This window comes from Lepisma saccharinum, chromosome 2 (genome assembly GCF_977018435.1).
Source record: "Lepisma saccharinum chromosome 2, izLepSacc3.1, whole genome shotgun sequence".
NCBI lineage: Eukaryota > Metazoa > Arthropoda > Insecta > Zygentoma > Lepismatidae > Lepisma > Lepisma saccharinum.
Genome location: NC_139230.1, coordinates 41,464,665 through 41,476,781, shown reverse-complemented (window position 1 = coordinate 41,476,781; position 12,117 = coordinate 41,464,665). Strand labels below are relative to the sequence as shown.

General features: G+C 40.4%; 1 protein-coding gene across 2 annotated transcripts in view; it reads right to left on the bottom strand.

The window, feature by feature from the left end:
* LOC145984013 (cyclin-D-binding Myb-like transcription factor 1) overlaps nt 1-12,117 on the bottom strand; it is a 101,207-nt gene that overhangs the window by 57,642 nt on the left and 31,448 nt on the right. For both annotated transcript variants that reach the window (XM_083117321.1, XM_083117322.1), the window contains exon 2: nt 8,434-8,622. In XM_083117321.1, coding sequence (XP_082973447.1) covers nt 8,434-8,614 — 181 coding nt within the window. In that variant the 5' untranslated portion in view covers nt 8,615-8,622. The remainder of the gene's footprint in view (nt 1-8,433; nt 8,623-12,117) is intronic.

Below are 12,117 nucleotides of genomic sequence, written 5' to 3'. Positions count from 1 at the left end.
CTAATTCCCTGCCCACTGGAACTAAAGAACTTGTATTCATGAATGGAACCAATGCAAAATGTATTATATATCTTTATTCAACCATTGCTAGAAGACTTCCATTATTCATTCAGTGCACAAGTAAGATAAATGGTGCTGGTATGAATTATTCACAGTCTGTGAAAAGTACATACAGTCAAAAGTGCTAAAATGATTTCCTCGCTGTTTATTTGGTTTCCTTCATCCTGCATAAACCTACTGAGTGAGACATGGAAAAACACCATAAGTGCAAGAGAGATTGATCAGAGAAATATATGGTGGTGCCACCAAGTGGTAGAAATTGCAAGCTTCCAAACAAGGATAACATGTATGGACATTTGGGGAGAAACAGCAACAATTTCATAAAATAAAACAGTTTCAAGGAATGTTACTCTATTTATAGTCTGGAAGTTAATTTAATTAGTATCTGAAGTTTGATATCCATACAAATGTTAAAGAGTGGAAATTATCACGAAATGAATGGCCTTCTGGTTTGTTATTTTCATAGAATGTGCCGATCTGTCTGCCTGTCAATTTTGACATAAACAAACATGAAGAAACAGGGAATTGTTTATTTGTATGTCATTACATAAAATGTAATTAGACATAATACGAGGGGTGTCCCATAAGTAGCAAGTCTAACCTAGAAGGGAACAGGATGGGACCACAATAGCAGCCTAATTTTCTACATAGTCTTCCTGCAGGTCCACACACTTTTGACAATGCTTCTGCAGTGCTTTTATCCCAGTCTCATAAAAGCTTTCCTGAAGGCTTGTAAAATAGTCAACCACAGCACTGATGACGTCATCATCACACTGATAATGCACACCGCACAAAGATTTTTTCAGTGGAGGAGAAAAAAGTCTGATGGAGCAAGATCGGGTGAATAAGGGGGATGTTCCAACAATTCGAACTCACAATCACGGATGGTTGCCATCGCAAAACAAGTGATGTGTGAACACGTGCATTGTCCTGATGCAGAATCACACCTTTAGAGAGCTTTCCCCATCGCTTAGTCCTCATAATACCCCGTAATTGCCTCACCAGGGAAGCATAATGCTCTCCTGTCATGGTGTTTCCCTTTCGGAGATGAACGACCAACAAAACACCCTTAGAGTCTCAGGAGACTGTCGTCATCACTTTCCCAGCAGAGGGACCGGACTTTGCCATCTTTGGGGTGGGGAAGCTGGGGTGTTTCCACTGTTTTGGTGCCTGTTTTGGCTCGAGTACATAGTGATGAGCCCAAGTTTTGTCAACAGTCACAAGTCGTTCAACAAATCCGTCTGGATCAGCCTGGAAAAGCTCAAGATTTCTTCTGAGATCATGCGTCTTGTCAACTTTTGTTCACTTGTCAGAAGTTTTTGGAACCCAACGCGAAGAAACGTTTTTCATCCCCAACTGGTCATCCACAATGCGCTCCACTGTTGATTTGGACATCTTCAGTTCCTCTGCAATATATTGCATAGTCATACGTCTGTCTGCAAAAATAATCTTGTGCCCTTTCTCTACATTTTCTTATGTCACTATCTCCACTGGCCTGCCTGGGCAAGGGCCATCTTCCACACTCACTCTCCCCCGCTTAAATTCGGCTACCCATCTCTTCACTGTGGCAGAGGATGGAGGGAGCATCCTCTCCTAATGTTGTCACCATATCCTCATGGATTTCCTTGAGACTCAACCTCTTTTTCAACAGATAATTGATCATTGCTCGTATCTCTTCTATCTTAATTTTTCTGACGTTACGCACTTAGCACACTTCTAGTTCCTGCAAAGACGAATAGGATGGTTCGAACTGGACACTGCTTTGCATATACACTTACAAAAATTGCTTTTTCAAATCCCCAAATTATATTCAGATTGAACTATGGGAACCCTATCAGGCTCACTACTTATGGGACACCCCTCGTAGTTATAAATAATATTCTTGTTTTATGTTGAGTGTGGTAGTCATTACTTTAGATAGTGGGTTGAAATTCATTGGAATTTAATCAAGGTGGTACAATATAATGAGTCTCATAAATGAATATTTTACTATGCAAGGAAGGAAGTTGCTATCAAACACTAAATACCAGGAAGTTCAATGTGTAGTATTACTTTCTGGTTCATTGTCAATCTGTGTTTCGTTCAACTTAGAACCACAAAGTAAATGGTAGCATTTAAAAAGTATGTTCAGACTTCAGTATAATATACATTTTATACCAGTGAATTGATTAATATTGTAATAACTTTGCCAATTTTCATCAATTCCTTGCTCCTATCTCACTGTTCCATGCAATTGTTCACCAAAACAATACACCAGCTAGATCACAAAAATAGCAGCAGCCAGGTACTTGGACAGATAACATAAATGAATGCATCAATGTGAGAGATGTAAATTTCTCTCATTTTCCATACATGACAAAACCTCTCCACTGCCTGTAACTTATATTTGCTTTTTGCACTTTGGACGAAACTCTCCCTCGCTGAACCTCGTATCTTGGATAGAGACCGTTGCTTACCAGGAAACACAGATGCTAATGGCCAACACAGCTCCAACTAATCACCGACTGAATGCAATACTGGAAACAAATTAATGAAGGCCATGCCTCCTTTCGCTCGTCAATAGGTCACAGTGTAAGTACAGGGCAAAATGAACAGAGAATTAACACAGGAGCAAACAAACATGTCTCTTCTGCAGAGAACCAGCGCAGTCAAAAAGTGAGTATGAAAGCATTCTAAGTTACTGTGAAATCTTGGCTTTAGATTTTCAAAACATGCTATCCTCCCATAGAACATGCAGGAAACAGAAAATACATTAAAATATTCTATGAAAACTGGAAAATTATGAACACCACAAATATGGAACTTTACCTACACAGTACCATGTTTACTACAACAAACATGAAGTACACTTTCTACAAAGATTTATTAATTGAAACTTGATCTACAGTGTAAGTTGGAATTTGAACCACCAAATTGTATCCCCAGTGATAATTGAACTTAGGAACACTTGATATGAGGTGGATCCAGAAAGTAAGTGTCCCGAATGGCCACAACAGATAGCAGGCCATGCATTGCGAGAGGTTAGTGTGCAGTGTGAGAGATGCTTGACGTGGCAATCGGATGCAACAAGCAGCCCTCCCTGACAATTCGCAGTAGCACCATAGTAGTGGTTGAATATAGCGGCTCTTATTCCAGCCCCTGCCGACTGTGGTTCGGTCGGTGATAAAGTTTTTGAACACACGAGGCATAGCACCGATCGAAATTCATCGTCAGCTGTGTCAGGTGTATGGGACATGGGACATACATCATAAGCAAGCAGATGGTGCGTCGCTGGTGCAGGCAATTTGCAGGAGGTCGGCAAAATATGAGGAGGTGAAGACAGCTGTCACACACTGGTTCCAATCTGTTCCGCAACACTCCACCCTTACCGGGCTGCTTCTGGCAGGAAAAACCCAAATAAACAACTAAATAGGCTCGTTAGTCCTGGGTTCCCATCCCGTTCCTCACCAGAGCGCTCGGAACCAAAGAATAAATCACAGGCAAGAACTTACTGAAATTAATGTTGCAGGGTGATTGCTGAAAACTCGCAGAAATGGGCTTTATACATTTATTTACAATTTAACAAAACAAGGCTCGGATTCTTCCAATAATTCTCTAAGTTACATTAATTACATTCCTCTAACGTGAGCCCCACGGCAGAACTGCCAAGTGGAAAGCTGAGCCTCGGCAGAACTGCCTCGGGATGCTTTTTCTCAAGGGAGGCCACTGGAGACCGAAGATCGCTCTCCCTTCTGCTATCCAGTTCAAAAACACACTCTCCCTGTCCTCTGACACAGGCCATATTTATACTTCCTCCCGCGTCGCATGGGGGAGGGCTGAAAGTTCAAACCTTATTGGCTCTTATAAGCTACACAGAACCACGGAAGAAACCCAAGCATACAAATTCATACACAATCACAAAAAAGAAACGAAAAAAACAAATACTGTTTGTAACAGTATTATATTCCCATCACCGAAAAAAAGGCTTACCCCAGGTAAGTCTGTAAGTCCAATGTCCTGGTGAGGTTTGCCTGAAAATAAAAATAAACACTAACACCGTCCACTTCACTTCACTTCACTGACTTTACACTTTCCGGAATAAGTCTCTCCGAATGTTCCTCACTGCATCCTGTGATCTCTGGAACCGGTAACATCCTAATTCATCGTCGTAAAGTCCATTTCCAGGTGTGGGCTGTTTGACATCCATGGCAAGAACGTCCTCTTCCAGGCTGCTTCCTTCTTGTGAGTTTCTGGGATCGAACCTCTTCCCATCCACTCCTAGGGTAGGAGTAATATCCAGCACGTGAATTCGCGGCACTTCTCTGCTTAATTACTACAGAAAGTGCAAACACTCGCGAGTAAATATGTGCCTCCGAATAAAAAGAAACTTTTAACTAATGGAGATTTCAATTAGAACTGTCCCTTTAAAGAAACTATTTTGTAAGGGATCGGCAAAGGAGAGAAGACTGGTTTGTTATGGTCTACCCAGCTGTTTCCCCCGAAACTCCATGGGGTGTCTCTGGGTCAGCTGACCGTTCTTCCCGGCATCTTTCGTTTCCACCAGAAACTGTACGTCACGCTTCGGGCATCTTTTCACCTGGTTGTTCACTGCTAATGCGATCAAATCCAAGTTCTCTGACCACTTGCTGTGCTCCGTGCAAAACTTGGCTATCGCTCTCTTTACTGTCATAATTGCTGCTTCTGCGAGATTTGCTTGTGGGTGGTATGGAGTAATGTACACGGGTTTGCAGTTGATAGTCTTCAGTACTTGACGAAACAGGCAGCTACGAAACACACTTCGATTATCACTGGTAAATATCGATGGAAAGCCGTAAAGGTGATAATATTTCAGTAATGCATTGGAAATAGTCCTATCTGTCACTGTTGTCAAGGGTGCCAAAAATATCTGCCTTGTGAAAGAATCTTCAATGAGAAATACGTAGCGATAACGCTCCCTAGAGCTGGTCGGAAATGGTCCAAACAAATCTCCGTACAATTTCGCTCCTAGGCGTGGCTGATTGCGACTTCTCATGAATCCCATCTTTTTACAAGCATCTGGATTGTATCTCAAACATTTGAGGCATGATCTGCAGTAATCTCTAACATCAGAGTAGACATTTTTCCACGTAAACTGTTCCAAAATCTTGAACAGAGTCTTAGCTGCTCCTGGATGTGCGTCGTGAACTTCATCATGGGATATTCGCAGCACTTCCGGTTTCATCGAATCCGGTGTCCAAATCTTTTGCTGCTGTCCAAACACGGGAAACATCCCCTTCCCTTCTTCTATGTTTCTGTAGAGAATTCCATCTTCATCCAGGTAAGAAGTACTCAGATGAAAATCGAAAACTTTCCTGTTCAATTTCTCATCCAATTGAACTTCCTCTCCCTTAAGGCACGCAATTAACAAAGTCAAATATGGGTCCTTCTGTTGCTCTCTTGCCCATAATCGCTTATCTTCCATGTTTATATTTCCGGTTGTTATTTCGTTTAGTTCAAACTTCTTTGCATTAGGTTCTATTGCTGATTGAGTGCAACTGTTGATTTCGCCACGAGGCTCAGGTGTTACATCACCAAGTAGTTCAACAGAAGCGGTGTCAGGGTTGTCTCTCAAAAGACGTAAGGTTACTTTCTTTCGTTCCGCTCCCTGCGCAGCCGAAGTACCGGGACTCGAACCAGAGTCCTCTCTTCCCAGGTAAGTAGGTTTTTTCCTCTTCCTTTTTTTCTGGAACTTACTGAATTTCTCATTCACATCCTTCAGGTCGCTAATAGGAATATGATCTTTTTTTCCATTTGCTTTCCTCCGCGGTAACCCTTTCTTTTTCCTGACTTTTTCGGCTCTGGGGGTTTGCAACACTTCTTTGTCGTGGTTCTCTTCTACGTGAATGACAGTGGAAGACAGGAGGTTACTAGTTTTCTTCTCTTTCTTCCCAATTGTGTCAAAAGGAATAATATCGTCCCTTTCATTCAGAAAAGCCCAACCGTTCAACGCGGGTGCAATTAAAATCTTCGCCCTCGCCATAAAACTTCTACCGGCGATCAGGTCATTCTGGGGATTCTCCAAAACAAAGAATTTCTCTCGGACCCGTTTACCATAGAAAGTTACATTGAAAAAGACGTGTCCCACAGTGGTTGTTTTCCCTTCAGCTAACTGTACATTCAGCTTGCTATGACGTAATTTCGCCCCCTTTCCTTCCAATTTCCGAAATAAAGACAAACTCATGCAGGATATATTAGCCCCGGTATCCATATACATAGGGATCTGAATTCCATTTATTTCTCCAAAAACGAAAGGTTCCTGAAATTTACTATTTGACATCTTTATTGTCGAATTACAGGCGCGTCTCACTGTCATGCCCTGTCCATGACGTTCTCTTGACTCTGAAACATTATCTTTCCTTGCAACTTTGTGAAAGCTTGCCAGATGTGCAGTTGATTGACAAACGTAACACTTGCGTTCTTTGCCAGACATTCTTGGGTGGTCAGTCGCTTTTGTCTCCCTCGAAACAGCAGGGGGTTCCTTCCCTAACCTAGAATATTTCGCAGGATCGAGCACACATAACAGATCATCCCCCGCAGCGCTACTTGCCCCTCTAACGGCCACCAGTCCCTCGGACTGAGGAGGTGTGGCGCCTCTCAAGGCAAAGTTAATGATTTCCTGTTCTGTTTCATACTGACGAAACGTAGCGTTTTCCAACATCTCTCCCCGTAGATTCAAAGCATACGCGTGAAGATCTTTCATGCTGTTAAAATTCTCACATCTTAATCTCTCACGATACACAGGGTTACATTTACGCCAAATAAAATCAACCTTCTCTTCGACTGTAGTGGTGAATTTTGCCCTCTCGAACCATCTAGCTATCTTGCGAATATAGACTGCCAATGACTCTCTCTTTAGCTGAAAGCGAGAATCCAAGAATCGCTCAAATTCTCGTTCGTGGTCCAACCCATGAAAATTCTTGAGCAACAAATCCCTGAATTGCACATATCCTTCAAACGGGCTTGCAAAATGAAAGAATTCCTTCACTTCTCCTTTCAACGCTAACGGAAGATGATAAAGCAATAATTCCTCTTCATTTATGCCCAAAAGATCCCTGTATGCATCCAGTTCATCCAAAAAGCTATAAATTTCCATCCCTTTTGTTTCCCCATTAAAAGTCGGTAACTGTACTCTAATGTCATCTGGAAAAATCCTCGGCCTGTTTGTTACTCTTGCATTATTTTCTGTACCCATTGTTCGCGTCGAACTTGTTTCCCCATTAACTGACGACAACGCAGATTGAGCCCTTGTCAACATTTCGACCCTTTTACAGCAACCGTCTCCCTTTCTTTGCCTGTGTCCTTTCACACAAAAAATCCAAGGACGAGACCCCAATAACACTCTGTTCCGCAACACTCCACCCTTACCGGGCTGCTTCTGGCAGGAAAAACCCAAATAAACAACTAAATAGGCTCATTAGTCCTGGGTTCCCATCCCGTTCCTCACCAGAGCGCTCGGAACCAAAGAATAAATCACAGGCAAGAACTTACTGAAATTAATGTTGCAGGGTGATTGCTGAAAACTCGCAGAAATGGGCTTTATACATTTATTTACAATTTAACAAAACAAGGCTCGGATTCTTCCAATAATTCTCTAAGTTACATTAATTACATTCCTCTAACGTGAGCCCCACGGCAGAACTGCCAAGTGGAAAGCTGAGCCTCGGCAGAACTGCCTCGGGATGCTTTTTCTCAAGGGAGGCCACTGGAGACCGAAGATCGCTCTCCCTTCTGCTATCCAGTTCAAAAACACACTCTCCCTGTCCTCTGACACAGACCATATTTATACTTCCTCCCGCGTCGCATGGGGGAGGGCTGAAAGTTCAAACCTTATTGGCTCTTATAAGCTACACAGAACCATGGAAGAAACCCAAGCATACAAATTCATACACAATCACAAAAAAGAAACAAAAAAAACAAATACTGTTTATAACAAATCCTAGGCGGCAGACTTCTACGACAGGGTAACAAAATTTGATCCCACGGTACGACAAATGTCTCAATTCCGGTGGGGAGTATGTTGAAAAATAGCTGAACAATTGCTGTATCTGTTCCAATAAAAATTCCCATTGCAATTGTCTTTCTTTCTGTAGACAGCCCCAGGGAAACTTACTTTCTGGATGGGCCTCGTAGCATTAATAGATATGCTTTCAGAGGAGACCAATAGATTGATAGTGGACTTTAGTATGGATGTGTAGCTTGAAAACTTGGTCTTAGTTTCAACATAATTCAGATACATTTCGCTATTTGTTTGTAATTTACAAATACTCCAAAACAATATTATTTCTTTAGAAACTATCATTGCCTTTACACCATACAATTATAGCAAACAAAGAGGTCCACACAAAATGCAAGTACCTGATAATTTTCTTGAGAACTGCTCTACAACATTGTGGGATACAATAGTTCCTTTCTTCACATCATCAGAGGCAAGTGAGAAGTCGGATACAATAGTTTCTTTCTTCACATCATCAGAGGCAAGAGAGAAGTCATCAGAATCATCAGCCAATATGTCCGGACCCTCATCCGAGCAGTCCATTACCTTATCTGAAATAAATATAAACAATTTGTACTGTATTATTAACAAACAAAAAAAAAGAATTTATGTTCTAGCTGTGATGTAATATACTTAACATATTTTAGGGTGCCTTCACACAAGTGCTATAGTGGGACCACAGGCAAAAGAACCTGCACAGAACCGCATGCATCATACTTGCACATGGAAGGGAGGGAAAGAGTGGAGCAGGCTTCTGGCCAAAGGTTCTTTTGTTTGTGGTCATTCTATACTTCAATAACTATTATCTAACTTTCCTTAGCTTTTACAAAAACATGAAACAAAAGTTTGGACCCACACATAAATCAAGTTTTTATTACATTTGAGCCAATCCAAATTCAGCATATTTTATTTTGTATTTTTCTTATCTTATGTTGCTTTTCTGCAAAACAATTGTTAAGAATGTATCAGTATCAGCTGATATAGGCATATCGATAAAATGAGTTTATTTGTAAAATTACCAACAATTTTACCAATCCAATGCTTTTATAAGTCTACAATTTAATGAAAAATCTGATATTCTATTATTTTATATGAATCATGTAGCATGTACCCTGACTTTCAGACAAAAATCATTGAACACTTTAATTAAATAAGGAGGCAAAGTAATTATTAACATCCGTCATGCAATTTTGCCAGTTTGTATTGGTGTGGGTACTGGAACGTTATTGGTATTTACAAAAGTTCATATCAGTCCATCCTCAATGTTTATCATGGCTGCTATTACAAGAATATCATGTACTTAGTGGTTGAAGTTAGTATATGTGCAAATTACTGATATGTTCTTGCTCTACTTTTAACCTTTAAAGTCCCATGGCGCTTATGCAGTTTTTACCTCTGTCCCAGGCCATTTAAACGTGTTTTGTAAGGTTTTGGAAAAATCATTATAGCTTCCTTCCTATGGCAGATAACTAAGTGAAACAGGAAACATTTTACTAAGAATAAAATGTATTTGATATAGAAAAGACGACGTGTTGCTATCTGTATGTATTTGTTATTATTCGTGGCTTCAAATGTGAAAATTGAAAAAAAGAAAAGAGAAAATTTTGACCCCCGCCTCCCTGTTGAGACATGGGACAGGAACAAATTCTATCTCCTATTTGCAACCACATGTCTACATTATAATTCAATATATATTTTGTTCCTAATGCCTTTTGCCACCCAAAGAAAAAATGAAAAAGAAATGAAGTGCATGAGTTATTTTCGACAAGGGTTGGCAACATGCACAATATATTTTTTAGAAAAAGCCTGGCCACTGCCATGTCTCTGGAAGAAGTTGAATCGCTTGATTCACTTTCACTTGAGTCACTAACACGTTCACCCCGATCATGTACAATTTCCCGCAATTCCTCGTCGCTTTCCAATTCCACATCTGTGTCAAAACCGTCTAGTATATTGTTTATCTCCCACTCCAAATCCTCTAGCCGTATAGTCGAACTCATATTCGCGCAACACACACACACACACACACACGCAAATTAAGTAAAAAAATACCTCTCACTACACTCCCACGATGATCAAAACATGAAAAAATACCTCACTCCACTCACAAACATGCAAAAATTATGCACACGACATTACTGCAATGACTCTGTGAACTCCTTTTCAAAATAAAAGGGATAGTCAGCTGGAAGAATTGCACGAGTTACTTTTAGCCCCGATCCTACCTCATACTCCTCCCCCCCCTTTTCATTTTCCTTCCAAAGAAGAAGTGATTGTCTTCTGAAGCAAGCATTGTGCAAAGTCCATTTCACCCGCTGAAAAGTTATCGCCGCAAACACTTTTGACAACAATGGCCCCCCTCCCCCTCCAACCATGACCTGCTTCAGCATGTTGAGAAGAAAAACAATAGACAAACCATTTCCTCATACGTCATTTTCCTGCAAGACATGAGATTGTAAAGAACCATTGTAACCAAGCATTTACAATGGCACCAACTCACTTCTGTAAGCTTTGTCATTCGATGGCTCTTTTAATGCATCAACAAGGAGGAGGTCGCCTTGCAATCAAGGGGTCCCAGGTTTGATATACGGTGGAGGCACATGGCAGAGTGGCTCGGATCCCACTTTAAACCATAGGTCCAGTCCCAATTAGCCTTACTGTGCATAAAGTGGACTTATAACACCAACTCAAACCAAACAAGGAGGAGGTGTAAATTTAGCAGCTGCTGCTGACGTCATTAGGCAGTTGAAGAGCACCAGTGTCGCTGTCGATGCATATCAACTCTTGGTCTCAAGTTCCACGCACTTTGAGTCATGAGCATAGAAAATGAACAGGGTTGCAAGGGGACGAAAAAAGGTTCTGTTCCATCAGTCAAGGTATGACTGACCCGGACTGTGGCCAAAAATGCCATCGGTCAGCACATGACCAAACGGGACTTAAAAGGTTAATAATGTCCTGATGTTGATAGCAACACTTCAGAATACAAAATCACTATCCATTTTATGTTTTAAAAAATGTGATTCACAATGCTTTTCACAGTGAAATAATAAATGACACTGGTAGTAAATAAAACTTAGTTATATAAAGGGATGGACCAATATGATATTTTTTCTGATAGCAACACAGTCCCAATATAAAATTTACCAATAACAATAACCAATATTCTACAAATATGATATAAAATTCAAATGTTATTTGAAGAGCATGAATGATTCAGTAATAAATGCATGACTGTAATGAGTTATGTTCTAAAGAAGATACTGTGTATTTACATATTTATTTTACAAAACTAGGGATATGGATTACAGGTCCCTAGTTTTGATTGGTTGAAATACAATTTTTTAAATAAAATCAAGATTTCATAGGACAGACAGTTGTCTGTTCAGGGTTTATTTCTTGATGCCATTATTCCTTATGTTTGTTTAGCTATGAATTAATTGCAAGTTGTATTAAAATTTAAAAAAAAGGGTTTTTTTTTGCATTAGAGAGAGAGAGAAATCAAAGCTTCAGAACAAGAAAAGTGCCGGCCTCCATGGCAAAGTTCTTAGCACAACATGCTATGATGTCAGGGGTCCTGGGTTCGAATCCCAGCCTCGGCATGAGTGTTTGTAAGTCTCCATTCATCAATTTCATCATATCATCACTTCGCAATTAGCAAAATGTGGCAGAAAAGTGAAGTAAAATAAAACCAAATCAATCAAGAACAAGAAAGTACTGTCAAACCAGTGGCGTATTCTCCCATGTTATCTGGTTTACTGCATTTACGGTAAACCAACTTTTTCCCATACATAGAAATTGCCAGAAAATTTGAAGTTGTCCAACTTCTGTTTTCATTTTACTTGCATGCCTGCATTGGTGTTTTAGTTATATTTAATTGATATATAATAAATATGTGGTAATCCAGGTTAAATATGACACTGTGTCCAGTGTCGTGCCCAGGATTTTCGAAAGGGAGGGGTTATGTGTACATTTTTTAAGTAGTCAGTCCTCATTTTGCCATATTTTCGTGCCTTTTTTAGAAATACTGGACCAAAGGGGAGGGGCAC